The sequence below is a fragment of the Capra hircus genome, chromosome 18, assembly GCF_001704415.2.
Source record: "Capra hircus breed San Clemente chromosome 18, ASM170441v1, whole genome shotgun sequence".
Classification (NCBI taxonomy): Eukaryota; Metazoa; Chordata; class Mammalia; order Artiodactyla; family Bovidae; genus Capra; species Capra hircus.
Genome location: NC_030825.1, coordinates 20,681,284 through 20,707,958, shown reverse-complemented (window position 1 = coordinate 20,707,958; position 26,675 = coordinate 20,681,284). Strand labels below are relative to the sequence as shown.

At 47.5% G+C, this 26,675-nt stretch overlaps 1 protein-coding gene across 1 annotated transcript in view; it reads right to left on the bottom strand.

The window, feature by feature from the left end:
- The window catches only part of ABCC11 (ATP binding cassette subfamily C member 11), a 93,074-nt gene continuing 67,215 nt past the window's right edge, over positions 817-26,675 (bottom strand). The window contains exons 20-30 of the mRNA XM_005691954.3: positions 22,981-23,178; positions 19,469-19,695; positions 19,221-19,358; positions 17,579-17,765; positions 13,189-13,278; positions 11,828-12,017; positions 9,498-9,657; positions 5,683-5,761; positions 5,006-5,119; positions 2,330-2,494; positions 817-2,219 (exon numbers count right to left, since the gene is read on the bottom strand). Of these exons, the coding sequence (XP_005692011.1) occupies positions 2,127-2,219; positions 2,330-2,494; positions 5,006-5,119; positions 5,683-5,761; positions 9,498-9,657; positions 11,828-12,017; positions 13,189-13,278; positions 17,579-17,765; positions 19,221-19,358; positions 19,469-19,695; positions 22,981-23,178 (1,641 nt within the window). The 3' untranslated portion in view covers positions 817-2,126. The remainder of the gene's footprint in view (positions 2,220-2,329; positions 2,495-5,005; positions 5,120-5,682; positions 5,762-9,497; positions 9,658-11,827; positions 12,018-13,188; positions 13,279-17,578; positions 17,766-19,220; positions 19,359-19,468; positions 19,696-22,980; positions 23,179-26,675) is intronic.

The window sequence follows — 26,675 nt, the reverse complement described above, 5'->3', positions numbered from 1 at the left end:
CAGTAGCTCTCAGTGGATCTAGACCTGGAACCCGCGGGACCTTCTCCGCATTTTTGGGAAGAGCCTGCCATCTGCTGGCCAACTGAAGGAAAACAGGCAGCTAACTTTGTCCCATGAGGCAGCAGCACTGAGTATGTGGAGCGCCCTCCCACACGTGACGCAGGCAGCTGGCCCACCGCAGCTCCGGGAGAGGGCAGGGCGGGCGAGGAGAGTGGTCTTCAACCTGCCGACGAGCAGCTCTGCGCCCCTGCAGAGTTGTGCCAGGCTGGGAGCAGGAGCGGCCGCTCTTCAGGGCCCCAGGAGGAAAAAGCAAGGACGAGGGGAAGAGGACCCACTGAACAAAAGGATTTTTAAGAGAGAGGAGACATCCACCTGGGAAACACTCTCAGGAGAGAAGTGGGTGCTGCCTAAGAACCAGGAAGGGCACGGAGGCGACGCACACGTGGCACTAGCTCAGGTCCCGCGGCTGAATCAGCCCTGCCACAGTTCACTCCCACACGGGTTTGTTTGCTTTTCTCTCTGCCTGGGACTGTCTTCCTTACCCCAGTCCCCCTCATCTGAGCAAAGCTTTGTCCATTTTTCTGGTCTCATCACTTCCAGCAGGAAGCTTGCTCTGACTGCCTCCATCTCCTGAACCCTGCCCTTGCCTCCTGTCGCTTGCTTTTAGAACCTCCTGGTTACTTGCTTACTACTTAATCTCTGGGACGGCTTCCCTGGTGGCTCAGGTGCTAAAGAATCTGTCTGCAATGTGGGAGACCTGGGTTCGATTCCTGGGTTAGGAAGATTTCCCTGAAGAAGGGAACTGCTACCCCACTCCAGTATTCTGGCCTGGAGAATTTCACAGTCCATGGGGTCACAAAGAGTCAGACACTGAGCGACTTTCACTCACTACTTACTCTCTGGAGGGCAAATTCCATGAAGGCGGGGACATCATTACGTCCCCAGCATCCACCCCAGTGCAACAGAGTCAGAAATACTCGTTTACTGAATTGATCTTTCTTAGGGCAAAATCAGACACTAATCTGAAAACAAAAGGAAAGTACTTTGAAACATATTCTCCTCGAACAATGAGGTCTTCCTAGAAGTAAATTGAAAATAGTTACCTTTTCTATTTATATGTATCTATAAACATTAGGGGTGGGGGGCCACAGATGATCTTATTTCCAGTTGACATATGTATTAATAATAAGTTAACTCTTTATTTCACCCATCCATGCTCCAATTAGTAAGCAAGCACATGGTAGACAGCTACTATTTGGGGGCTGTTCACTCTTTCCTAATGTAGTAATAACACCCCAATTTTATTTTGGGGAAACAACCCTCTCCATCCTTCGTTTACGTGATTCAGGGTAGCTGATCCCATCCCCAGGCCCGGGTACAGGCATACAATTTGGGCCTGGCCCCTCACTGCATTCCAGCAGCCTAACCTGTAACTAGTTCGGGGATGGCAACTCAAGTTGGCCCAGTGAGATTTAGCCCTGGAGTTTTGCTGGAATCCCTGGAGAAAGAGGACTGGGAGTAAGGAGCTGGTGGAATGTGAGCCTCGGGCTGCTGGCAGCCATGCTGTACCATGAGGAGAGAAGGCCAGAGAGTGAAGTCAAACAAATGAAAGTGAGGCTGAGTGAAGAAAGGCAGAGCCCGCACAGCAGACGTCCTTTTGATACTGGCACTCAACCCAGAGTTCTTTCTGGAACTTTCCATCACATGAGCTAATAACGTCCCTTTTACCAGAAAGCTTAAGAACGTTTCTGTTCCCTGTAGCTGAATGAGTACCAGCTAACAGAGAAAGCAGAACTGAGAGTGCAACTTTTTTTTTTCTTTTTTGCAAAATCAGTATACCACTTGCAACACTTTTAACACCAATCAGAATATTGTAATAAACTTTACCATTATTATGAAATTCTTCCGTGGTCTCCTGGGGAGCCAGCAGGTGCCCTACTCCAGGCTGTGCTCCCTAAGTGTCCTTTTCCCGCCCATCACCAGCACTTTGAGCATGCTCCAGCCCTGCTTTGCAGAGAAGCAGCCATCTCTGCAGAGAGGTCTGCAGGCTGCAGTCTTCCCCGCTGGCTCTGACAATTGCACCGTGGCCGGCTCAGCCACACCCGCCTCCACGCAGTCCCTCCTCCTCAGCTCATCGAACTACTGGCTGTTGCCAGCAGGGCTGCAAACATGGACCCCGGCTTCTTCTGCAGGACCTCAGGCTTGTCAAACTCCACCACCTGGGAGGCAGAGAGAGAAGGGGAGGGAAGCAGGGTGTAGCTGAGCTTGGTCCTGAGGGATCTGAAGGCCTGGGCGCCAACCTCCCCGCAGCCTGGGGGTGTCCCCTCACCTTCCCGTTGCCCATGACTAGGATGCGGTCGCAGTTGAGGATGGTGGTGACGCGGTGTGCGATGATCAGCACTGTGCAGCCCCGGAAACTTTCACGGATTGTGTGTTGGATGAGGATGTCTGTCTCCAAGTCAAGGGAGGCCGTGGCCTCATCAATAAGGATGATCTGGTAGATAAGAAACAGCGGTGAAGGTAGCCTCCTCAGACTCAACCCTGGGTCTAGTCCTGGGGTAACCACTAGTCCGCCTAGTACCTCAGTTGGAAAATCAGATCTTTGGACTTGGTTCGAAACCCACTTAGAGCTTTAAGTTATCCATCACATTATGAAGAGAATGTTAAGTCTCAACCAAGAGCTAACTATACTTTGTGTCTGTTAGTAGCTTAGTAGTGTCTGACTCTTTGCAACTCCATGGACTGTAGCCCACTAGGCTCCTCTGTCCATGAAATTCTCCAGGCAAGAATCCTGGAGTGAGTTACCATTTCCTTCTGCAGGGGGTCTTCCCAACCCAGGGATAGAACCCAGGTCTCCTGCATTGCAGGCAGATTCTTTACAATCTGAACTACCAGGGACGCCTTCTTTAGTGACCAGAAAATTAAGTTCTTAAAAGTGAAAATGTGCCAGTAGCAACTTCCTGTTTTATGAACTGCCTTCCTATTTGTCTGAATTAACTTAGAGCAATGTTCCTCTCAGGACAGCCAAGCACACATCCTGGGTGGCAGAAGAGATGGTGCAGCGAGTATGTGGATAAATGCACTTTTTACTTTAACATGTTTATATTTCTTTCATTAACAATATGCATCTGATGCCCTTTGCAGCAACATGGATGGCCCTAGAGATTGTCATACCGAGTGAAGTAAGACAGAGAAAGAGAAATATGACATCCCTTATATGTAGAGTCTAAAAAGAAATGATATAAATGAACTTACAAAACAGAAAGAGACTAGCAGACTTAGAGAACAAACATTCGGTTTCAGGGGGAGGAAGAAAGGGGAGAAGGGATAGTTAGAGGGTTGGGGATGGACATGTACACACAGCTGTATTTACCATAGATAAACAACAAGATTCTATTGCGTAGCAAAAGGAACTCTGCTCAATGTTATGAGCCTGGATGGGAGGGGAGTTTGGGGGTGAATGGATACATGTATATGTATGGCTGAATCCCTTTGCTATTGGCCTGAAACTATCATAACATTGTTAATCGGCTATACCCCAACACAAAATTAAAAAGTTAAAAAAAAATAGGCATTGGAAGAATTTAATCGGCATAGAAAGTGTGATTTTTGCTCCTTCACAAGACAAGGCATCACAAGTAAATCACAGGCTAGATGGTACACAGATATGACAAGAATCATGAAGTGATGACACAAACTTGGGAAACAATCTAGAGAAAGCAGCCTTCACACCAAGCGGCTCAGTAACTGAAATACGGAACTGAGGGGCTAAGAAAATGTTACCCACACATTGCCAGGCCTGTCACCCCTCTCTCTGAGCAAGAGGGAAAAGTCCTTGCTCCTCTGAAATCTCCCTGCTCCAGGCCCCATCGAGCTCTGTCTGCTCTTCTTCTCAGCTCTGACTGTCGCACCAACAGTTTTTGCACTGCGCATTGACTGACCATGTTATGTATTGCCCGTGCATGTGTGTGCAAGTATGTATACATGTGTGAGTGTGGAAGTATGTGTATGTATGTGTGTACAGCGCCTCACTTGTGAGGGAAAGTTGGCTCCTAAGTAGCCCCTGTAGTACCTGAAATATTTGGAAAATTTTAAACCAACAAAGGTCCGTCTAGTCAAAACTATGGTTTTTCCAGTAGTCATGTATGGATGTGAGAGTTGGACTATAAAGAAAGGTGAGCGCTGAAGAATTGATGCTTTTGAACTGTGGTGTTGGAGAAGACTTTTAAGGGTCCCTTGGACTGCAAGGAGATCCAACCAGTCCATTCTAAAGGAGATCAGTCCTGGGTGTTCATTGGAAGGAATGATGCTAAAGCTGAAACTCCAACACTTTGGCCACCTGATGCGAAGAGCTGACTCATTGGAAAAGACCCTGATGCTGGGAAACATTGAAGGTGGGAGGAGAAGGGGACGACAGAGGATGAGATGGTTGGATGGCATCACCGACTCAATGGAGATGAGCTTGAGTAAACTCCGGGAGTTGGTGATGGACAGGGAGGCCTGTCGTGCTGCAGTCCATGGGGTCACAAAGAGTCGGACACGACTGAGCGACTGAATTGAACTGAACTGAACTGAAGAAACACTGTTGGATGAAACTTTAAAAAAAAATGTTATTTTGCTCCTAAACAGGGGTCATCTGATTCTCAAATCTAACAAAGATGAGGGAATGTCCTGCACCCAAGTTTTAAAAGGAAAGCACAGTAGGCAACTTTGAGTGAATGTATCTCTAGCCTTGTGGCTTTGTGCAGGAGTATGTTGGGGCTTGGTTGTGGCAGGGACGTTTCAAGTCTAGGTTGGGGTGCCAGGTGCAGAGCACGTGGACAGAGAGGCCCCCCTTCCACAGGCAGGGTTGCCCAGAATGGCAGAAAGTGACCATCAAGCCCTTTGTAGATTTGTGGACAGAACCCAGCGTGGAGCCCAGGGTCCCAGGTGCCTGAGGGAGAAACAGCAGTGTGTTTCCCAAGCTGGGCATCCCCCAGACCCCTCACGTGCCCCCAGCTCTCACCTTGGAGCTGCGGAGGAGGGCCCGGGCAATGCAGAGCAGCTGCCGCTCCCCCACGGAGAAGTTTGAGCCATTTTCCACAACTTCTGCTTGCAGGCCTTGTGGCAACTTTGAGATCTGTGATATCGAGGAAGACGCCCGTGAGCCACAATGGGATGAGTTCAAAAACTGACCCCCTCATACCTCTCCTGTCCTGTCCTGTCTGTGACACTCCCTCCCCGCCCCCGTCTCCACACTCCAGACACTGACCTTTCTCGTCCCCAGCTCTGCCCATCCAGTTCCCCTCACAAGGTCTTTGCACCTGCTAGCTTTTATACCTGGAATGTTCTCTCAAAGATCTGTGCCCAGCTGCCCCCTCAGCATTTGGTCTGTTAAATGTATGTCTCTACAGAGGCCCTGACTGGGCACCCACTGCGGTGTCTGCAGCTCTTATCAATACCTACATGGCACTGGTCCCATCTGAGTCTCTCCTGACTGTAAGCACCAGAAAGGCAAAGCCTACAGCCCTTGCCCTGAGCTGGTACATGCCTGGCTTACTACTGGCGTCATCAGCCTTTATCTAGGGATCTCAAACCATCTCATTCCCGTGAGATGATTTAATCCACGCAGCCTCTGGCATACCACACCAGAGGAGCCCCGAGGACCAGCAGGACTGAGAATTCAGCCTTGCACTTACTCACCGTCTTGTTCAGGAACGTCCTCTCCAAGGCATCCCAGATCTGCTCGTCCGTGCAGCGGTCAAAGGGGTCCAGGTTGAATCTGCCTCGGGAGAGAAAGAGAAGTGTTCAAGAAACACACTTGCCCATCGAGTTGTCTGCACCCCCGCAGAGCACGTGACCGAGGATGCCTGAGTAAGTGAAACTTGCTCAGTTGTGTCCAACTCTTTGGGACCCCATGGCCTGTAAGCCCACCAGGCTCCTCTGTCCATGGAATTTTCCAGTCTAGAATACTGGAGTAGGTTGCCATTTCCATCTTTGGGGGATCTTTCGGACCCAGGGATTGAACCCAGGTGTATCGCATTGCAGGCAGACTTCTTGCCATCTGAGCCACCAGGGTAGTCAGGATGGTTAGAGCTGGATTATTGGATCCAGAGAAACTCATCAAACTCCCACAAATGGTCTTCCTTGTGCCTTCCCAGTACCCCTTCCTTCTGCAGGCAGCAGCTCCCAAGTCTTGTTTGGGGGCCACCTCCTTCCTAGCCATCAAGCCTGTGTGGTCCAGGTGGGGCTCTACCACCAGCTCGGGGTGGAGCAGACTCGGGTGGAAGCAAACCAGAAGGCGATAACCCCTGGCTGCAGCGATTGGCTGAGGGGTGGGGAAGGTAACCAATCAGAGTGTATCTCAGGACCTAGACAACAATCACCGGAAAAGGGGCTTGTACTTTCTCACCAAGTGAACAAATGAGGCTACAACCATCTTGCCTTGGGAAGAGGAGACATGGAGCCCCCACGGCCCACAGTGGAGCCCAAGGATAAAGCCAAGGCAGACTGAAGGGGATATTGGTCCTTTGAATCAACCTTGGCCTTCCTGTTTTGTGATCCAAGAGGTTCTTTTAGCTTAAGCCATCTGGGGTATGTGTGTGTGTGTCCTTGTATGTGTTAGCATATACATAACATAATATTTACCATTTTAACTGTAATTGTACAATTTAGTGGTGTTCAATACATTTACAATGTCAGATAACAATCCACTGAAACTCATCAACACCAATAAAAACCTGCCGATTAAACATTCTCCTCCCCTTCCTCCCTTAGCCCCTGGTAACCTCTTTTCAAAATTCTTTCTGTTTCTATGAATCTGCCTATTCCTGCTATCTCATTTAAGTGGAAATATACAATATTTGGAGCTTCCCAGGTGGCATTAGCGGTGAAGAACCCACCTGCCAATACAGGTAGACATCATAGACTCAGTTCGATCCCATGGGTTGGGAAAGATCCCTTGGAGGAGGGCACGGCAACCCACTCCAGTGTTCTTGCCTGGAGAATCCCATGGAGAGAGGAGCCTGGCGGGCTACAGTCCACAGGGTCACAAAGAGTCGGACAGGACTGAAGCATCCTGCCTCTGGCTTACTTCACTTAGCATAATGCTTTCAAGACCCAGCCATGTTGCATCATATATCAATTTTTCTTTTGTTTCTGATTGAATGATATACCACAGTTTGTATAGGTCACATTTTGTTTATCCATTCATCTCTCGATGGACATTTGGGTGTTTCTACCTTTTGGCTATTGTGAATAAGGTCATAAGCACTGGTATACAAATATCTGTTACGCCCTGCTTTCAATTCTGTGGTAATTCTTTCAGATCTGTAGATTTGATTCTTGAAATTTAATTCTTTCAAATCTGTAGAACCAGATTTGGTGGGTCATATGATAATTCTATATTTACCTCTTTGAGGAACTGCCACATTGCTTTCCACTGTGGCTGTGCTATTTTACGTTCCCACCAATAGTTCATGAGGGTTCCAATTTCTCACCATTCTTACCAACACTTGTTATGATCCTTTTTCTTTTCTTATTATTGCTAGTCTAGTAGGTATAAGATGCTATCTCATTGTGGTAAGGTTGTTTTTTTCTGTCTCTTGCAGAGAAGGAATCCTAACTGATCATCCAGGCAACTAACATCATATTTGGATCTAATTGGACTTTATACCCATTAAGGTTTGCCCTGGCATTTGGCATAGGGAACATTATAAACACATCCTTGTTATGCAGCCACTCCGTCCCAATTGAAACCTGTCTTAACCGCTGGTTTTTTTTTTTTCCCCCAGTTCAACAAATACATTTTGTGTGTATGGCTAGATTGAAGAAGCAGAAGGTAGAATGCCCTACTTGCATGATATTTGATAGTTTCCAAAGCATTTTAACAGATGGGTTCATTGGCATCTTCTTCCTCATGAGAGGGATCTCTTATTGATGAGAAAATTATGACTTATCAGTGTTAAGTGGCTTGTTCAAACTCATACCACAAGTCAGAGAGACAGGCTGGAATCAAGGTACTCAGAGTTAGACAAAACCTCAAAAGGTAGGGAACCCAGGTCTCCCGTACGCCGGTCCACACTTTCTGCTGCAAGCAGTGGTGGGGGGAGGGGAGGTACTATCACTTGTTAGGGTGTTGAACTACCTGGAGTTGTATCTCATCTTTACCATCTAAGTGTGTGTCCCCTTCAATAAGTCACTTTCCTAAGTTCAGTTTGTAGAAAGTAATAGTGCCCACCCCCCAGAGTTGCTCTGACACTGCAATGACACAGAATATTAAAGCATAGGGCTGGCACATTTAAATGCTCAATAAACATTAATTCATATTTCTACTACTCCTATATCAAGGCACGATAGATTTTGGCTAGCTTCTACCTTAACACAGAAATCTATCACTAAATTTTATCTCATTCCTCTAAAACAACACAATCGGTACAAAATTCTCTGTGCACACAGTATGCACTCTCCTTGGAAAGACTTTCCTCCCTTTTTCTGCCATGCAGTCTTCTGCTTAACCTTCAAGACCCTATTCAAAGGCCTCCCCCGCTTCTCTGGAAGGCTTTCTGAATTCCCCCAGGCAGAGTTATTTGTCCTCCTTCTAGGTTCCCTTAGCACTTGGTTTATATATCTGATCTAGCAAATTACATCCTTGTATTAATGTTATAACTTAACAGGTCTTACATGTCTACAACTCCCCGCACCCTTGAATGTGAACTTCTGAGGGGAATAAGGGCACTGATCATTCATCCAAGTGTCCCCAGTCCCTAGCACAATGTCTGGACCTGGCAGAGGCTCAGAAAAGGCAGGTTAAGTGGATGAAAGGATAAAGGAATGAACAAATGATGGGTAAATAAATAAATGGATGACTGAAGCTCTGTGGTTAGTCTATCCTCTCACCTCTAAGAAGATAAATGCCCTTAGATATCCCTGTATGTGAGGCATCCAGCTTCATTTTCATGCCTCATCCTTCCTCAGACTCCATGCCTTGGACTCCCACACGGCTAAGGAGCACTATCAAGCACCAGCACTAACCTGGACGACACTTAATCCCCAAGTTGCCTTCAGAAGAAACAGAAAGTGTGGAGAGGAGGCCAGAGACCCAGTTCCATCTGCCTCACTGATGGGACTGCCTGGATTGCAAACATCGAGCTTAAACACCCCTGTTGGCCTTATCCAGTGGGAGACAGAAGAGAATAAAGCACATCCAGACATGGAAAGATGTGGTCAACCACAGAGCAAACACTGATAGTGATCTGAAATCTGACCAACCTCATCAGGGTTTTTAAAAATTAAAAATTAGGCCTTTTGTTTAGGTCTTTTGGTTGAAGTGTTCTTGTGTGTATCCAGGCCTCATTCATTCATCAGGGACATCTCTTCTCCCACCAAGGAGAGAACAGAGGCCCAGAAATTGGGACTCTGGCCATAGGTGACGAGAGGCAGCCCAGCCCTAGGGATCCGCCCAGCGACTCCTGCTGGGAGACTGTCCTCTGCACAGGCTGCCTCAGCCCAGCGCTCACCTGATGGTCCCCGACAGCAGGACTGGATCTTGAGGGATAACCGAGAATTTGGACCGCAGGTCCTCCAGGCCAAGGCTACAGATGTCCACGCCGTCGATGAGGATGCGGCCACCGGCTGGTTCCACCAGGCGGAAAAGAGCCACCCCCAAGGAGGACTTCCCTGCAGGGCAAGAGTAAGTGGGGCTCTGTCTCCTGAGTCTGCAGGAGGGGCAGCATGAGTCAGACCTGGTGTCCACCCCAGACTCCCCTCCCCATGACCCACTCCTTGTCATCATGAGCCAGAGAGGGCAGAAGAGGCTTGGAGTCTCCAGTCTCCACCCCAAGGGGTGCCCGAAACCATGAACAGCTCTTACTGCCTCAATCAGAGGGTGTGAATGGAGCCCCTGGGTAAATCCAGCCCACACATAAGTTTTGTTTCACACACACGATGTTCTTGCTGCTTTTTTAATTCTTTGCCAGCATTAAAAAAAAAATCCAAAGACCCAGTATACAAAAGCTCAAACTGCATGATTCTCTTGAGAGTCAGTAAAACAGGCAACACTGGGCCCATATCCCCTCAGGCAACAGGCAGCTAGAGCCAAGCGTAGCCGCTTCCTTGAGAGAAAACAGTATTCAAGTCCAATGTGCTGCCCTCCCCACCCTCATTTCCTCACACCCCAGGCCCATCACGTACATTTGAGTTTTCAACCTCTGCTCTAAAAGGTAAGGTCAGTGTGAGGGGCAGCCATGTGTCTTGTTCACCTTTGTGTTTCCAGGCCTGGCATATAGTAAGTGCTCACTAAATACCTACTGGATGAATTCAGTCAACTGGACCATCTCTACTTGAGAGCAGCTCTACATCAGACCCAGCCCCCTCAGCCCAGCGGCAGGGGAGAAACGGAAAGGGGAAAGCACATGAAAGAATACAGCTGGGAGCCCTTCACTTTGCAGTAGTACAAGGCCTGCAGGGGCCTAAGGAGACAGACTTGGGAGGCTCCAGTCATCCTGGGGGGCTGCCTGGAGGAGGCAGCCCCTGGAGCACAAGGCTGGGGTCTGAACAAGGCAAAAAGTGGAAGAGGGTGAATACCCTTGGGTCAGATGTCCCAAAAGTGATGAGAGGAAGAGAGGGAAGAGGTCAGCCAGGAGAAAGGAAGTGGGGAGAAGCAGGTGGAAAAAGAGGTACTCCTTGGAAGGAAAGGTATGACCAACCTAGAAAGCATATTGAAAAGCAGAGACATTACTTTGCCAACAAAAGTCCGTCTAGTCAAGGCTATGGTTTTTCCAGTGGTCATGTATGGATGTGAGAGTTGGTCTGTGAAGAAAGCTGAGCACCGAAGAATTGATGCTTTTGAACTGTGGTGTTGGAGAAGACTCTTGAGAGTCCCTTGGATTGCAAGGAGATCCAACCAGTCCATTCTGAAGGAGATCAGCCCTGGGTGTTCTTTGGAAGGAATGATGCTAAAGCTGAAACTCCAGTACTTTGGCAACCTCATGCAAAGAGTTGACTCATTGGAAAAGACTCTGATGTTGGGAGGGATTGGGGGCAGGAGGAGAAGGGGACGACAGAGGATGAGATAGCTGGATGGCATCACGGACTCGATGGACGTGGGTCTGAGTGAACTCCAGGAGTTGGTGATGGACAGGGAGGCCTGGCGTGCTGCAATTCATGGGGTCACAAAGAGTCGGACATGACTGAGCGACTGAACTGAACTGACTGAGAGGGGGAGGGGAGAAGGAAAGTATTAGTCATTCAATCCTGTCCGACTCTTTGTGATCCCATGGACTGTGTAGCCCACCAAGATCCTCTGTCCATGAGATTCTTCGGGCAAGAACACTGGAGTGGGCTGCCATTTCCTTCTCCAGGGGATCTTCCAGATCCAGGGATCAAACCTGGGTCTCCTGCATTGCAGGCAGATTCTTTACCATCTGAGCCACCAGGGAAGCCCACGCAAGCTGCTCTTCACCCTTGCAGAGCGCTGCACGCCCCCTGCAGGAAGCACTGGTTCCTGCACCCTGTCCACCCTTCCATCTCAAACACCGGCCTCAGAGTACAGGCTACTGTAGTTCAAGGGCCCAGCAACTCCATGGCTCTGTTAACATCACCCCTCTCCTTCCCCAGGGCCTTCACCACCAAGGCAGTTATCTTCCTCATTCCTTATTTGATGACCTGTCAACATCTGTCACCTCCACTGGAATCCTATGACAGCAGTGACTACGGGTTTTGTTCTTCCAGCACAAAATGAGTTCCCAGTAACTATTTGTAGGGTCACTAAGTCACCACACGTCTGAAGACAAGTCTGACACCCAAATCCAATGTTGAAGACAGGGCATGCCCTGGACCCTGAGCTCACCAGAGCCCGTCCTTCCCACGATGCCCACCACTTCCTGGCTGTGAATCGTCAGGCTGAGGCCGTGGAGGATGATGGGTGTGTTGTCTCTGTATTTCATCTGGTAATCCTGGAACGTGATTTCCCCATGCTGTGGCCACCCATGAGGACAGTTCGCGCCTTCTATGTGTAAAGGAGCCTCAGGGACACACATCTTGTTTTCAAAGAGAGAAAAATAAGTCAATGATTATCCATCTCTGCCCATCCCCTGCTGACCTACTGGCCTCTAGCTGTTGGGTGTGTGAACCACCCCAGCCTGCCCTTGAACCAGGGTTGAGCCATCGCCATGTGATCAGAGGAACATCCCACCCCCAATCACCTGAAATGCACATGATTTTATCCCCAAAGAGTGAGAAACCATATTGGTAGTTCCCATGTGATTAACATAGAAAACTCTAATTTATTGTGTGAGGCTCTAAAGACACAGAATCCAGAATAATGATAACCAGGACAGCAGGGTTACGTCACTCCTGTGAGTTGTGTTTTACAGCTCAGACCCCTTGGGCAGACAACTTCTCTCTATTCCTATCCTAGGAGGTAGGCAATTTTAAATGATTTCACAGGCAAGGAAATAGAGGCTCACACAGGTCGGATGACATGTTAAGATCACACAGCTGATGGGGACTCAAACCCAGGGGTGCCTGACTCTAAGCCCACAACTCTGCATTGAGCAAGGTGGCTGGATTGAGGGGAAAGATTCCTCCTCTGGATATTGGGATAATAATTCAGCTAACCATATTAAGCTGTTTTGTGATTCCATGAAACAATCTAGATATCATTATACTGAGCCTTTACTACGGGCCAGGCACTGCATTAAGTGATTTACATGGGATGTGATCTAATCTTTGTAATAACCCAATGACACAGATACTGTGATCTGTCTCATCTCATTGATGGGGAGCTGAGAGGCTGAATAAGTCACAAGGCTACACAGCTGACTCAAAGAGCAAAGCTTAGACCTGAACCCAGGTGATCTGTTTCCACAATCTGGATTCTTAAGTACTACGACAAAAATAAAAGCAATATTAATAACAATTATTATTGTTATCATCATTATTATATTTGAGCAAACCTCTCTCTTCTAAAAAGGGCAGATCATTCCATCTATATCCAAGAGTGCCATGAGGGATGTGGTCAAAAAGAGCTGATGAGTGTGGAAGAGCTTCTGAGAGATGATATACACCCTTCTGGGGGAGTTGAAGGCGAAGGACCAGAAGCCAGTCGCCTCCTGGGAAAATCTCAGGGCCTCTGAGGTGCTGGGGCTTGCAGAGGCTGGATGTGAGACTTCCACATCTCCCTGCACAAAGCCCAGACCTGTGTCCCACCTTCATGTACTGCAGAATCCTCTCCGCAGCTGTCAAGCACCCCTCTGTCTCTGAACTAATCCGGGCACTGGCCTGGAAGTTGGACGCCAGCTGGAACAAAGGAGAAGCATCTGAGTAGCAGGCTGTATTGACCTCAGGTTCTCATCACTTCCAAAGGTGGGAAATTGCCATTCCTCCTAAGTAGCTCCTCAAACCAAGACAACTTCCCTTACAGGGAAGGAGCAGGTATCTCTGGAGCCTCGCTGAGCTACTTCTGAGCGTGGCTGCAGCTGTGGTGGGCAGCTGTAGGAGAGAATCCCACCAAGCCTGTTTCACCTCAGGTGCCCTCTGCTTTCTGTTCGAAACCTTTGCCCACACTACAGGAGCCCACTCAGCCCAAGTGCAGCCCAGAAACATGGGAGCAACCCTCTCCTAGTGGAGAAAGGAGCCACTAGATAAAGTCTCCTATCTCTTAGCCTTCAGGGACAATCCTGTTAGTTGGTGATGGGGCAGTGACTCTCGATGACACACCCTTGCAGCGCAATTCCTCCTCCCCTGCCGCATGCTCCTGCTCCTGGGTCCTTTCTAGAGAGCATCCGAGTCCTTGTCTCAGGCTCTGCCTTCAGGGAAACCCAGACCAAGAGGAGCCTCAGGGATTCTTAGGAATTGGAGGCACCACAGGCGAGGATACGGAGGCCCAGAAAGAGGACGTGATACACACAGAATCACCCAGAAGCCAGCGGCAGAGCTGGGATGGGGGCCCCAGTTTTGGTGCTCTGCACCCCTCAGGCCATGCAGAAGGTGCCAGGCAACAACTCCCTTATACAGTCAGTCAACAAACTCTGATGGAGGCGCTGGGCCAGGCTCCACACTTAAAGTGCAGCAGACCCAGGCCCTGCCCTCCAGGAGCACCCAGTAGAATGGGGAGAAAGACAGGTTAATAGAGAAGGCGGCATGATGGAGGAAGCACTCAGCTCCATCATGGCCACAGGACAGTCACCAGAGGAGGGCCACTGGATAGGCTTCCTGGAGGGCTGACACTGGAGGCCCGTTTTTAAGGAGAGGTGGGATTTAGCCAGCTAAACATGGACGGAGACAGGTTTTCCCAGTAGAGGGACAGTCTTGACAGTAGTAAAATGGCCTCGCCCATTCAGGGCTCCTCAGGCCACGTGACTGTGGATAAAGCAAAGGGTATGTATGAGCTAGGGAGGCCAGGGAGGGAAAACCTGTAGAAGTCAGAGAAGGGGCCACCGTCATGAAATGGCACTGAGCTGGGAGAGGACACCAGCCACAGTTGATTGCCTGTCCACAGCCGGCCCCATCTTCCTTGCTGACACACCTTCTGTTACGTTCAGGTGTCTGGCAGCCTAGAATTCCAGGAAGGCTTGGTTACTTCAAACCAATCCTATCAACCCCTATCCTCTTGCCAATGACTGGTTTAGCAGTGAGCCATGACACAATTCTGGCCAACAAAGCACAAGGAAAACTCAGACGTGAGTATTCTAGGAAGCAACTCCTTGTTCTTACAAGGCGGCACATGGAAAAAGTTATCTCCTCTCCAGGCTTTAGCAGTTTCTGGATGAGGATGAGTTGTCTGGGGCTGCAGCAGCCGTTCTGTGAACTTGAGTAGACAATCCTGAGGATAAAGTCAGACTGTGGATGCCAGAGCAGAAAAATCAAAGATCATGGGTTCATGATAAGCCAGTAAATTAGCCAACAGAGGACAGCCCTACCTCAGGCTTCTGGTCACATCAGATAATAAGTTCCCAGATTGCTAAGGCCATTTTGAATTGGTTATATGACTTGTTTTGGCTTGTAACCAAAAGCATCTCTAATATTTACTATGAAATCTCTTAAGGCTACAAAGCAACATTGTGTGTGATACCTGCCTCCCAGAGCCTGAATTTCCTCCAGAGTACATGCAGAAGTCAAAGTCTGACCAGAGGAGAGAGTGTATGTGGGGTCTAGGGCCAGATTTAAGGGCCTGGAATGCAGGTCGATGGCTTAGGTCTAGTGCATAAAGAGACAAGGAGTCTCTAGAGGGTCTAACCAAGGTGACGACATGAGGAAACCCAGAATTAAAGATCACTCTGGAGTGGGGGCTTCCCTGGTAGCTAGGCTGGTAAAGAATCCACCTGCAATGCAGGAGACCCCAGTTCAAATCCTAGGTCAGGAAGTTCCCCTGGAGAAGGGAGAGGCTACCCATTCCAGTATTCTTGGGCTTCCCTTGTGGCTCAGATGGTGAAGAATCCTCCTGCAATGATGGACACTTGGGTTTGATCCCTGAGTTGGGAAGATCCCCTGGAGGAAGGCATGGCAACCCACTCCAGTATTCTTGCCTGGAGAATCTCCATGGATAGAGGATCCTGGCAGGCTACAGTCCATGGGGTCTCAAAGAGTCAGACATGGCTGAGCAGCTAAACTGAAGAAAGTGGGTGGGAAGGGGCTCAGGGATGGGCAAGGCAGGGGGGCCGAGAAGTTGTTACCCAGGATAGAAAATAGACATTCAAACAGAACACCAGACATTGAGAAGAAAGGATGAATGTGGGGCCATTCTTAAATCTTCAAGTTCCCTGGCAGAGCTTCTCCTTGGTGTCCTGTGGTGGGACAACTGGTCAACCTTGAGCAAAGACCTGTATAGATGGTGCACTTGGGAGAGCTAAGCCTCCACCCACTCTTTGCTCCAGCACCAGATAACCTAGGCACAGGGTTCAGCAGGCAGGGGGCATCTCTGTCCTTAGTGACGTGTGTCCCCCAGGACTCCAGTGTGGGGCCTCTCCCCAGAGATCTGGAGGGCTCAGGGTAATTCTGCGGTGGGCCATGTGCGCATGTGCTCGTGTGTGTGCAGGTGTGTGTGTACGTACTTGTGTGTCAGAAAAAACGAGAAAGAGAGAGAAGAGTGTGTCCCACCACGGACAAACCTGTCTCTCAGCAGCTGTGGGAGCAGAGGCAAATTAACTCTGGAAACTGTAGCTTCTTATCTGTAAGCTGGGAACCGTAATAGGGAACATTTATCCAGCATTTATTCTGGGCCAAGGTTTTTAACATGTATGAACCCTTGAGTTTAAATATATTCCTCACAAGTCTATGATTCCAGAATTTTATTATCTCCCTTTCATAAAAGGAATAAGGAGGGTAACAGATTTCCCCAAAGTCACATAGGTGATAATGGACAGAGCCTGTTGAGAACCTGCAGCTTCCAAACCACATGTTCTTAACCACTTGGCCGTATCACATGGAACGTGGTGACAGTTCAATGGAAGAAGCACAGCAAGTGTCCAGCAGGGCATGGGCTCAGTGCAAGCTCCCCGACTGCCTACTTAAGGCCTGGGGCGGCTGTCTGTGGGCATGAGCACCACACAGCCACCTGTATGGCCTGTGCACCCTCAGAAGAGTCTGCACGCAGGCCTTGCCATGTGGGCACAGCACACATGTGTGTCTGTCACAGGGTTCAACAAGGAGCAGGAAGGAGCCCCTCTGCACCCAAAAGGATGCCTCAGCAGGGGGCACACAAGACCCAAGTCCAGTTAGTTAGAGAGAAAGAATGAGAGAGGATGGTTAACGACTACCCCTGTGGGAGAGGGTGCCAATGGAACTGTGCGCCCACAGTTTCCTGAGTTTCCTAACTAGCCTCACAGCCCTCCGGGAAGAGCCCTTCCCCAGGACTTTGTGAGCCTTGGCCCTGATCCTGGGCATGGAAGAATTCAGGCCATGAGACATGCAAAGCTTCTACACCAGGGTCCCCTCAAGAACCCATTTTAAAAATCAGATTCCAAGACTCCGCCCAACCAGGACCTGACTCTGAATCGCGCCCCTCTGCTCTGGAGTGTGGCCCTCCCATCAGCTCCATGAGCCCAGCTGAATCAGCCTATCAGGCTGGGCCGAGCACTCGGGTTCAAGTCTATGCACTTTGAAGCCTCACAGGCCTGCCCCAGAGGAGAACTGGGAAACCGACATTTTAGATAGCCTCCCCAGGTACCTCAGAAAAGTGACAACTGACTCAGGGATGTATAGTAAAAAGACACCACAGGAAACCAAGAGGCCAAGGGTCTTGCCCTGGCTCTGCTTCTAAAGCTCTGTGCATTCAGACAACTCCTTCCCCCCTCTGAGCCTCCGTTTCCCCATTTACACAATAGGAAGGTTGGACTTTGCTGTCTCTGGGCTCCTCTTCAATCCCAATATTCTATGACTCTGTTAAATACCTTTCAATGTAGGCTTCCCAGTTCGGAAGTGACAAGGAGACAGAACAAAGCTGCAGATTCAGAAAGCCAAGTATCCTGTTCATAAGGTCACAAACGGCCAAAACCCACAGTGTGATCAAAGTCCCACAGACCCCTGCGTCTGCCCACAGGCCGCAGACCCCCACCAGCCTCCTCCCCGCCCCCCTGCTGTCTGATGGTCCATCCCTCACCTGCAGGACGAGGCTGAGAGCCATGGCTTTATAGGAATAGGGGGCAGAGGAAAGGCCGAAAACCAAAAACAGGGCTACCACCAAGGTCACCAGGTTGGTCATGAGCTCCAGCCTCAAGGCCACCCACCGCATGGAAGACATGAACATCAGCAGGTAGTTATTCTGCACGTCTGCCAGCTTCTTAAACCTGACAAAGAAAGGACAACGTGAAAGTCACATGTGTTTGTCTAACCCAGGGTTTCCTAACACTGGTTGCTTTCTCCAGCATCCAGCTCCCCAGTCTCACCAAAGAACCAGCGCAGAAAACTGGAGAGGATTCCTCCCTACTCCTTTCTCAGCCATGGAGTTCACCTGAGCCCAGATCTAGGAGGGAGCTCAGACCGATTTAGGCCTATTAGCAGTTCTCTTCCCCTGGCCTCGATAGCTGATTCAGCATGGGGAAGTTACTCTACTGGGCCAACAAGAATGAATAAAGGCCCAGATTTGTGAGTGAATGAAGGAAAGCAATCCCTTCTTTGTATCCGTCCACCTTGCTCACAGCTGTGTCCCCAGTGGGTGCTGAGCGCCTGGGAGGTTACCAGTGTTGACTGAATGATCCCTTCGTCCTAGTCTCTGCACAGTCCTTGGGTCTCTCTAGTGCCACTGGAAGAGCTGGCACCATGGTTCATCCAATATTTCAGTTAACAGAGCACATACCATCACCCATGCCCAAATCTTCCCTGGCTTCAAGGCCACCTCAGATGCTGCCTCCTCCCCAAAGCCTTCCCTGATCCCAAGCTGCAGGTTATCACTTTCTCCTCTGAAACCCTAAGTCATTCTACCTGCGTTTATCCCTATTACATTGCAGTCAACACTTGTCGTATTACAAAAATATACACCTGTGTCCCCTGTCTTCCTTTAGACTGCAAACTTCCTGTAGTTCAGTGCAGACCATGTTTGACTGATGCTTTCAAGTAGATAAGTTTATGTTACACAATTAAACCTCAGCAACAATCATAGGATTTGATTGTTTCAACAAACATTTAGAAGGCAAATCTATGGGTGTGAATAGTGAAGAAAATTCTGCTGTTTAGAAAGCTATTGTTATTATTTTATTATATTTAGATATCTATTTGCAAGTGAAAGAAAGAAACAAATGCAATCAGTACTAACAAGGCAATATATCTTACCATTCATTGTAGTAATATATGTATATAACCGCACAGGTCTTTAAAACTGACAGACATTTTTCATATCACTTACATTTTTCATTCCTATAAGTACCATCTTCCAGATGGGGTTCTGCAGTGAAATAAATGGAATAAAACAATGATCTCTCTGATTCTTCTGAAGGTGAGGTGAAGTCACTCAGTCGTGTCCGACTCTTTGTGATCCCGTGAACTGTAACCTACTAGGCTTCTCCGTCCATGGGATTCTCCAGGCAAGAATACTGGAGTGGGTTGCCATTTCCTTCTCCAGGGGATCTTCCTGACCCAGGGATCGAACCCGGGTCTCCCGCATTGGAGGCAGACGCTTTAACCTCTGAGCCACCAGGGAAGTCCCTGATTCTTCTGAAGATGGTGCTATTCCAGGTGCTCTGTTTCCTTCCTGTTCCCCACCATTGCCACATTCCCCATCACCCTCCGAGAGCAGAAGGACTCACTCATTGATGAATTCTTCAGTTTTTCCGTAGACATGGATGGAGCTCAGGCCCTGCAGGGTGGTGAGGATGTGTGAAAACAAAGGGGAGCAGCTGTAGTTCTTCAGTCTCTTGAACACACTGATGGCCCTCTTGAACATCCTGCATTGAGAACGGAAGTGAGCGACCTGGGCCATCCACCTCTGACACCCTCCATTTCTAGGTCGGTCCTAGACTCAAACCTCATTCACAAGCAAAAAGAACCCACTCACCTAAAATAAATGAGGCAAGCAGAGAAGATGATGACTCCCATCAGCAGGATATAGGGAGATAGGAAACTGATTACCAAGAGGATGATGATCACCAACAAAGACAGGAGCATAGACTGTTCAGCCACGATGGGCAAGAACTGATCCAGTTCATCCATGTCCCCTGCAAAGCAGTTCAGGAGCCGGCCAGTTGGGGTTGTGTCAAAGAAGCTCATAGGGCAGTGGGACACCTGTGAGACAAAAGCAACCCAGATCACAAGGCTGTCTGCACGCCGTGGTGGGGGCTTGATGAAAACAGCAGGCATCCTCAAGCTCTGAAAGACGCACAGGATGCAGACTGAAGGATATCCAGGGAAGGCAACGCAGAGCACTGCTTAAAGGCAGAGGCTCCAGAGTCAATTTGCCTGGACTCCAGGGCTGCCCATCTTCCACCTATTGCTCTGGGACTGTAGGCAAGTTACATATAAACTCTCTGAGTCTCAGGGTCCTCATTTGTAAAATGGGGATGATAATGACACTTCAGAGTTGTGATGAGGATTGTACAACTCTGCAAATATATTAAAATATACAATTTAAAAGGGTATATTGGGACCTCCCTGGTGGTCTAGTGGTTAAGAATCTGCCTGTCAATGTAGGGGACACCGGTTCAATACTGGGTCTGGAGAGATGCCACATGCCTTAGAGCAAGTAAGCCCATACACCACTACTACTAAGCCTGCACTCTAGAGCCAGTGCCTTGCAACAGGCAAAGCCACTGCAATGAGAAGCTTGCACACCGCAGCAAAGAGCAGCCCCTGGCCGCTGCAGCTGAAGGAAACCTGCACAGAGATAAGTAAATAAATAAAACTGTAAAGGGTATATGCAGGTTCGATCCCTGGGTCAGGAAGATCCCCTGGAGAAGGGAATGGCAACCCACTCTAGGATTTTTGCCTGGAAAATCCCATGAATAGAAAAGCCTTGTGGGCTAGGGTCCATGCAGTCACAAAGAGTCGGACATGACTGAGCAACCAACACATTAATATTATTATTTGAGTCATGAAGTGGCTCTTACAGCAGCCTTCATGGCAAATGTCTGGATCCTGCTGATGAGTATAGTTTGGTTGCTGCCTAAGGTAGGAGGTCCTCATCATCAAGTAGTCGCTCAGTTATTTCTGACTCTTTGCAACCCCATGGTCTGCCAGGCTCCTCTGTCCATGGAATTCTCCAGGCAAGAATACTGGAGTGGGTTGCCAGGGGATCTTCTTGACCCAGGGACTGAACCCAGGTCTCTCTCATTGCATGCAGATTATTTAACCTCTGAGCCACCAGGGAAGCTCAAGGTAGGAGGTAGGGAGCAGCAAACCTCAGCGGGGCAGACTGTGAGATCCTTGCTTTCTTCTTCTGCTTCTAAACTGTCTTTAATTTTATCTCCAGAATCTTTTGTTAAATACATGAGCCAGAGCAAAAAGAATATTCACAATCACAAATAAAAGACTAAAGCAATCACCCCCTTAGGACACTGAGCACTTTTAGGGAGTGAGGGGCTAGGGGGGCAGCACTCAGCTCAGCAGTGGCATGAAAGGGGTCTTTGTGAGAGCCCATGCTACTAGGGATTAGAAGTATATGGTGGGGACACAGGGTCAGGATCTCTGGTTGCCTTCTTAAGTAGCAAAATAATCTGGTTCTAGTTTTGTTTTCATATTTGTTGCTTTTATAGTTGAGTCAAGTTTTTCAGAGATTTTTCCTTTACTTGTGATTATTTAAAACTACATGCCAAATTTAAGATCAATAAAGCCATTAAAGGGTGAGCAAAAAGAAAATGTTTAAAATATGAAATGTATTTTCTAATGAAAAAAACTTGAACATTTCTCAAAATTAAAATATAGAATACAACCTTGAGAAGGCCTGGGCACTAGCTATTTCTAGAATCTGGGAATGTGGAGTCAGAAACTTAGAGACTAGCTAGCTGGTGCCACCACCACAGATTAGGTGGTAAGGACTGCCAGGCCTTGGGGTAAAATTTCCCTCTCCTGCCTTCTGGCTCATCAAGCCAGTTGCTTTATCTAAGATGTGGGGAAATGCCTTGGCCTCACCCTCCTAAATCAAAACACAATTTGTCAGACTTCCCTGATGATCCAGTGGTTAAGATTTTGACTTTCATTGCAGGGGGTGCTGGTTTGATCCCTGATCAGGGAACTAAGATCCCATATGCCTCGTGGCCAGAAAACCAAAACATATTGTAACAAATTCAATAAAGATATTTAAAATGATGGCCCATATCAAAAAAATATATTTTTAAAAAATTTGTTCTGAATCTACAAGGAATTGCCTCCCGAGAATCCCTCTGAGAAGCCCCTCTCTCCAGTTCTCAGCTCCAGCCTTCCAGAGCTCCATGCAGCTCTCTGGAAATGTTCTGCCTCTGCTCACTTCTAAATCTTGACCTGGCGAGATCTCTTTCATCCTCAGATCTTAGCATAGAGGTCACTTCCTCCAAGAAGCCTTCTTGGACTCCCACCTTCCTTCCACCACCCCCATGCTTGGTCAGGTGTGCCATGTTCTTTTGGTCCTGTGTGCCACCCCCCATGGTTAACTCTGCACATCATATTACAACAGATTATTTTCCTGTCCATCTCCCTCCTTAGGCTGTAGGCTAAGATGACCCAAACCACATCGGCGTTGTTCACTTACCACTGTGAACCCAGTGCCTCCTCCAGAGCCTGGCACCCAGTAATATTTGATAAGTGAAAGAAAGAAAGGACATTTCCAAGAAGTAATGTGATACTATAGACAACTTGGTGTTCTAGCCCTAACATACATTCTAACCGTGACACATGTTGGGCTTCCATTTTCTCATATGTAAGATAAGGGTAAAATACCTACCTCAAAAGGAACTTAAGGAAAGTAGAAGCAACTCTTTACGTGACTGTGCTCAGCCAACAGAGGCCAGCATTGATAGCTGAGGGTTGATCCTCTAGCAAGGGGCATTAAACTTAGTCGTGGGAGAGTTTCAAGAACCTGTCTCATTCTGTGGCCTGCTCCCACCCAATTAGTGACCCAGTGTAAACTCACAACTATATGACATTATATTCTCCAAACCACAGAGACAGCAAAATAGATCAGCAGTTTTCAGAGGTCTAGGGGAGGGATAGATATAGGCTGAGCAAAGGGGATTTTTAGGGTAGTTTGACTATTCTGTATTATACTTGATGGTAGACGCATGCCAGTATATGTTTGTCAAAACCCATAGAAGGCACAACATAAGGAGTGAACCTTAATGTAAACTATGGACTTTGGTTGATAATAATAATGTATCAATGTTGACTCATCAACTGTAACAGATGTCCCCCACTAGTGCAAGCTATTAATAATAGGAGAAATTGAGGATGTGGTGAAGGGTAAAAGTGAACCCTATATTTTCTGCTCAATTTTTCTCTAAACCAAAAACTGCTTAAAAAATAAAGTCTAATAATTAGAAAAAAAGAGTTGAGCAAGGTCAAGGCTCAGCCTGTGGCCATGCCCAGTGCCCAGGCCCATACCTTGTTGAAGAGCTTGTTGTGCAATGCTGTGGATGCCTTCCCCATCACCTTGGTGAAAACCACTGAGAGCAAGATGCCCAGGAAGACTGCAAACAGGCTGCTGAGGCCAAACACCAGTTGGTAAAAGGGCAGCTGAGGATTGTCCAGTATGTCACCGGGGTCTGCAGTGGTCCAGTTGCTCTCTTGACTGCTATTTTTCTTCAAGAAAGGACAGGGAGTATGGTATGATAAGAAATATGCTTCATCTTTGTCCCCAATTCCTGACACACAACTCCTAAAACCCTTGCAGTTTCCTAGGTGATGGGGGTGCTTGGGGCTTCATTTGTGGTAATATTTGGCCTTTGACTCTGGTTTCTGACACAGGTGCTTTTAAGATCTTTGAGGCCTCTGGAGCAATGAGAGAGTCTTTTGTAGCTAATGAGATGACTAGGGGCTGGGGACTCCTAAATAGTTTCAGGACTGGGGCTGGTCACCAGAAAGACCAAGTCATGAGTCCAAGCTTGGAACTTTCAGCCCTACTCCCATCTTCTGGAAATGAGAAGGAGCTGGAATTTTAGTTTATGATCCATCATGTCTACATGTTGAAGTGAAGGTTGCTCAGTCTGTCCAACTCTTTGCAACCCCATGGACAATACAGTCCATGCAATTCTCCAGGCCACAATAGTGGAGTGGGTAGCCTTTCCCTTCTCCAAGGGATCTTCCCAACCCAGGGATCAAACTGGGGTCTCCCACGTTGCAAGCAGATTCTGTACCAGCTGAGCCACAAGGGAAGCCCAAGAATACTGGAGTAGGTGGCCTATGCCTTCTCCAGTAGATCTTCACAAACCAGGAATCAAACCGGGGTCTCCTACTTTGCAGGCGGATTCTTTAAAACTGAGCCACATGTTGAAGCCACCATAAAAAATCCCTAAAGCATGGCATTCAGAGAGCTTTCAGGTTGGTAAACACATCCACGTGCTAGAAGGGTGGTGTACCCCAACTCCACGGAAACAGAAGCTCTTGCACTTAGGACCCTTCTGTACCTCACCCTATATATGTTTCCATCTGGCTCTGCATCTGTACCATTTACTATATCCCTTATTTAAAACCTGATAAAAGTATTTCCCTAAGTCCTGTGAGCCATTATAGAAAATTGTCAAACCCAAAGAGGGAGTCATGGGAATCCCCAATTTATAGCTGACTCATCAGAACTACAAAAACAGCAGAATGATCTCTTTATTTCCAAGGCAAACCATTCAATAGCACAGTAATCCAAGTTTATGCCCCAACCACTAACGCAGAAGCAGCTGAAGTTGGAATCGTTCTATGAAGACCTATAAGACCTTCTAGAACTAACACCCAAAAAGGATGTCCTTTTCATCATAGAGGACTGGAATGCAAAAGTAGGAAGCCAAGAGATATCTGGACTAACAGGCAAATTTGGCCTTGGAGTACAAAATGAGGCAGGGCAAAGGCTAACAGAGTTTTGCCAAGAGAACACACTCATCATAGCAAATACCCTCTTCCAACAACACAAGAGTAGATTCTACACATGGACATCACCAAATGGTCAACACCAAAATCAGATTGATTATATTCTTTGCAGCCAAAGATGGAGAAGCTCTATACAGTCAGCAAAAACAAGACTGGGAGCTGACTATGGCTCAGATCATGAACTCCTAATTACCAAATTCAGACTTAAATTGAAGAAAGGAGGGAAAACCACTAGACCATTCAGGTATGACCTAAATCAAATCCCTTATGATTATACAGTGGAAGTGACAAATAGATTCAAGGGACTAGATCTGATAGAGAGCTTGAAGAATTACTGACAGAGGTTCATGACATTGTATAGGAGGCAGTGATCAAGACCATCCCCAAGAAAAAGAAAAGCAAAAAGGCAAAATAGTTGTCTGAGGAAGACATACAAATAGCTGAGAAAATAAGAGAAGCTAAAGGCAAAGGAGAAAAGAGCAGATATACCCATAAGAATGCAGAGTTCCAAAGAAGAGCAAGGAGAGATAAGAAAGCCTTCCTCAGTGATCAGTGCAAATAAATAGAAGAAAACAATGGAATGGGAAAGACTAGAGATCTCTTCAAGAAAATTAGAGATACCGAGGGAACATTTCATGCAAAGAGGGGCTCAATAAAAGACAGATAAAATGGGCACAATAAATAGTAGAGACCTAACAGAAGCATAAGATATTAAGAAGAGGTGGTAAGAATACATAGAAGGACATACAAAAAGGATCTTAATGACTGAGATAACCACAATGGTGTGATCATTCACCTAGAGTCAGACATCCTGGAATATGAAGTCAAGTGGGCTTTAGGAAGCATCACTATGAACAAAGCTAGTGGAGGTGATGGAATTCTGGTTGAGTTATTTCAAATCCTAAGAGATGATTCTACGAAAGTGATGCATTCAATATGCCAGAAAATTTGAAAAACTCAGCAGTGGCCACAGGACTGGAAAAGGTCAGTTTTCACTCCAATTCCAAAGAAATGCAAAGCCAAAGGATGTTCAAACTACCGCACAATTGCACTCATCTCGCGCTCTAGCAAAGTAATTCTCAAAATTCTCCAAGCCAGGCTTCAGCAGTACATGAACCATGAACTTCCAGATGTTCAAGCTTGATTTAGAAAAGGCAGAGGAATCAGAGATCAAATTGCCAACATCTGCTGGACCACAGAAAAAGCAAGAGAGTTCCAGAAAAACATCTGCTTTATTGACTGCGCCAAAGCCTTTGACTGTGTGCATCACAACAAACTGGAAAATTCTGAAAGAGATGAGAATAACAGACCACCTTACCTGCCTCCTGAGAAATCTGTATGCAGGTTAAGAGGCAACAGTTAGAACTGGACATGGAACAACAGACTGGTTCCAAATTGGGAAAGGAATATATCAAGGCCGTATATTGTCACCCTGCTTATTTAACTTATATGCAGAGTACATCATGCAAAATGCTGGGCTAGATGAAGCACAAGCTGGAATCAAGATTGCCAGGAGATATATCAGTAACCTCAGATATGCAGATGACATCACCTTTATGGCAGAATGGGAAGAAGAACTAAAGAACCTCTTGATGAAAGTGAAAGAGGAGAGTGAAAAAGCTGGTTTAAAACTCAACATTCAAAAAACAAAGATCACAGCATCCGGTCCCATCACTTCATGGCAAATAGATGGGGAAACAATGGAAACAGTGAGAAATTTTATTTTCTTGGGCTCCAAAATCACTGCAGCCATGATGGTGACTGCAGCCATGAAATTATGACACATGCTTCTTGGAAGAAAACTTATGACCAACCTAGACAGCATATTAAAAAGCAGAGACATTACTTTGCCAACAAAGGTCCGTCCAATCAAAGCTGTGGTTTTTCCAGTGGTCATGTATGGATGTGAGAGTTGGACTATAAAGGAAGCTGTGTGCTGAAGAATTGATGCTTTTGAACTGTGGTGTTGGAGAAGACTCTTGAGAGTCCCTTGGTCAACAGTGAGATCAAACCAGTCAATCCTAAAGGAAATCAGACCTGAATATTCATTGGAAGGGCTGATGCTGAAGCTGAAACTCCAATACTTTGGAAAAGACCCTGATGTTGGGGAAGATTGAAGGCAGGAGGAGAAGGGGATGATAGAGGATGAGATGATTGGATGGCATCACTGACTCGATGGACATGAGTTTGAACAAGCTCCAGGAGTTGGTGAAGGACAAGGA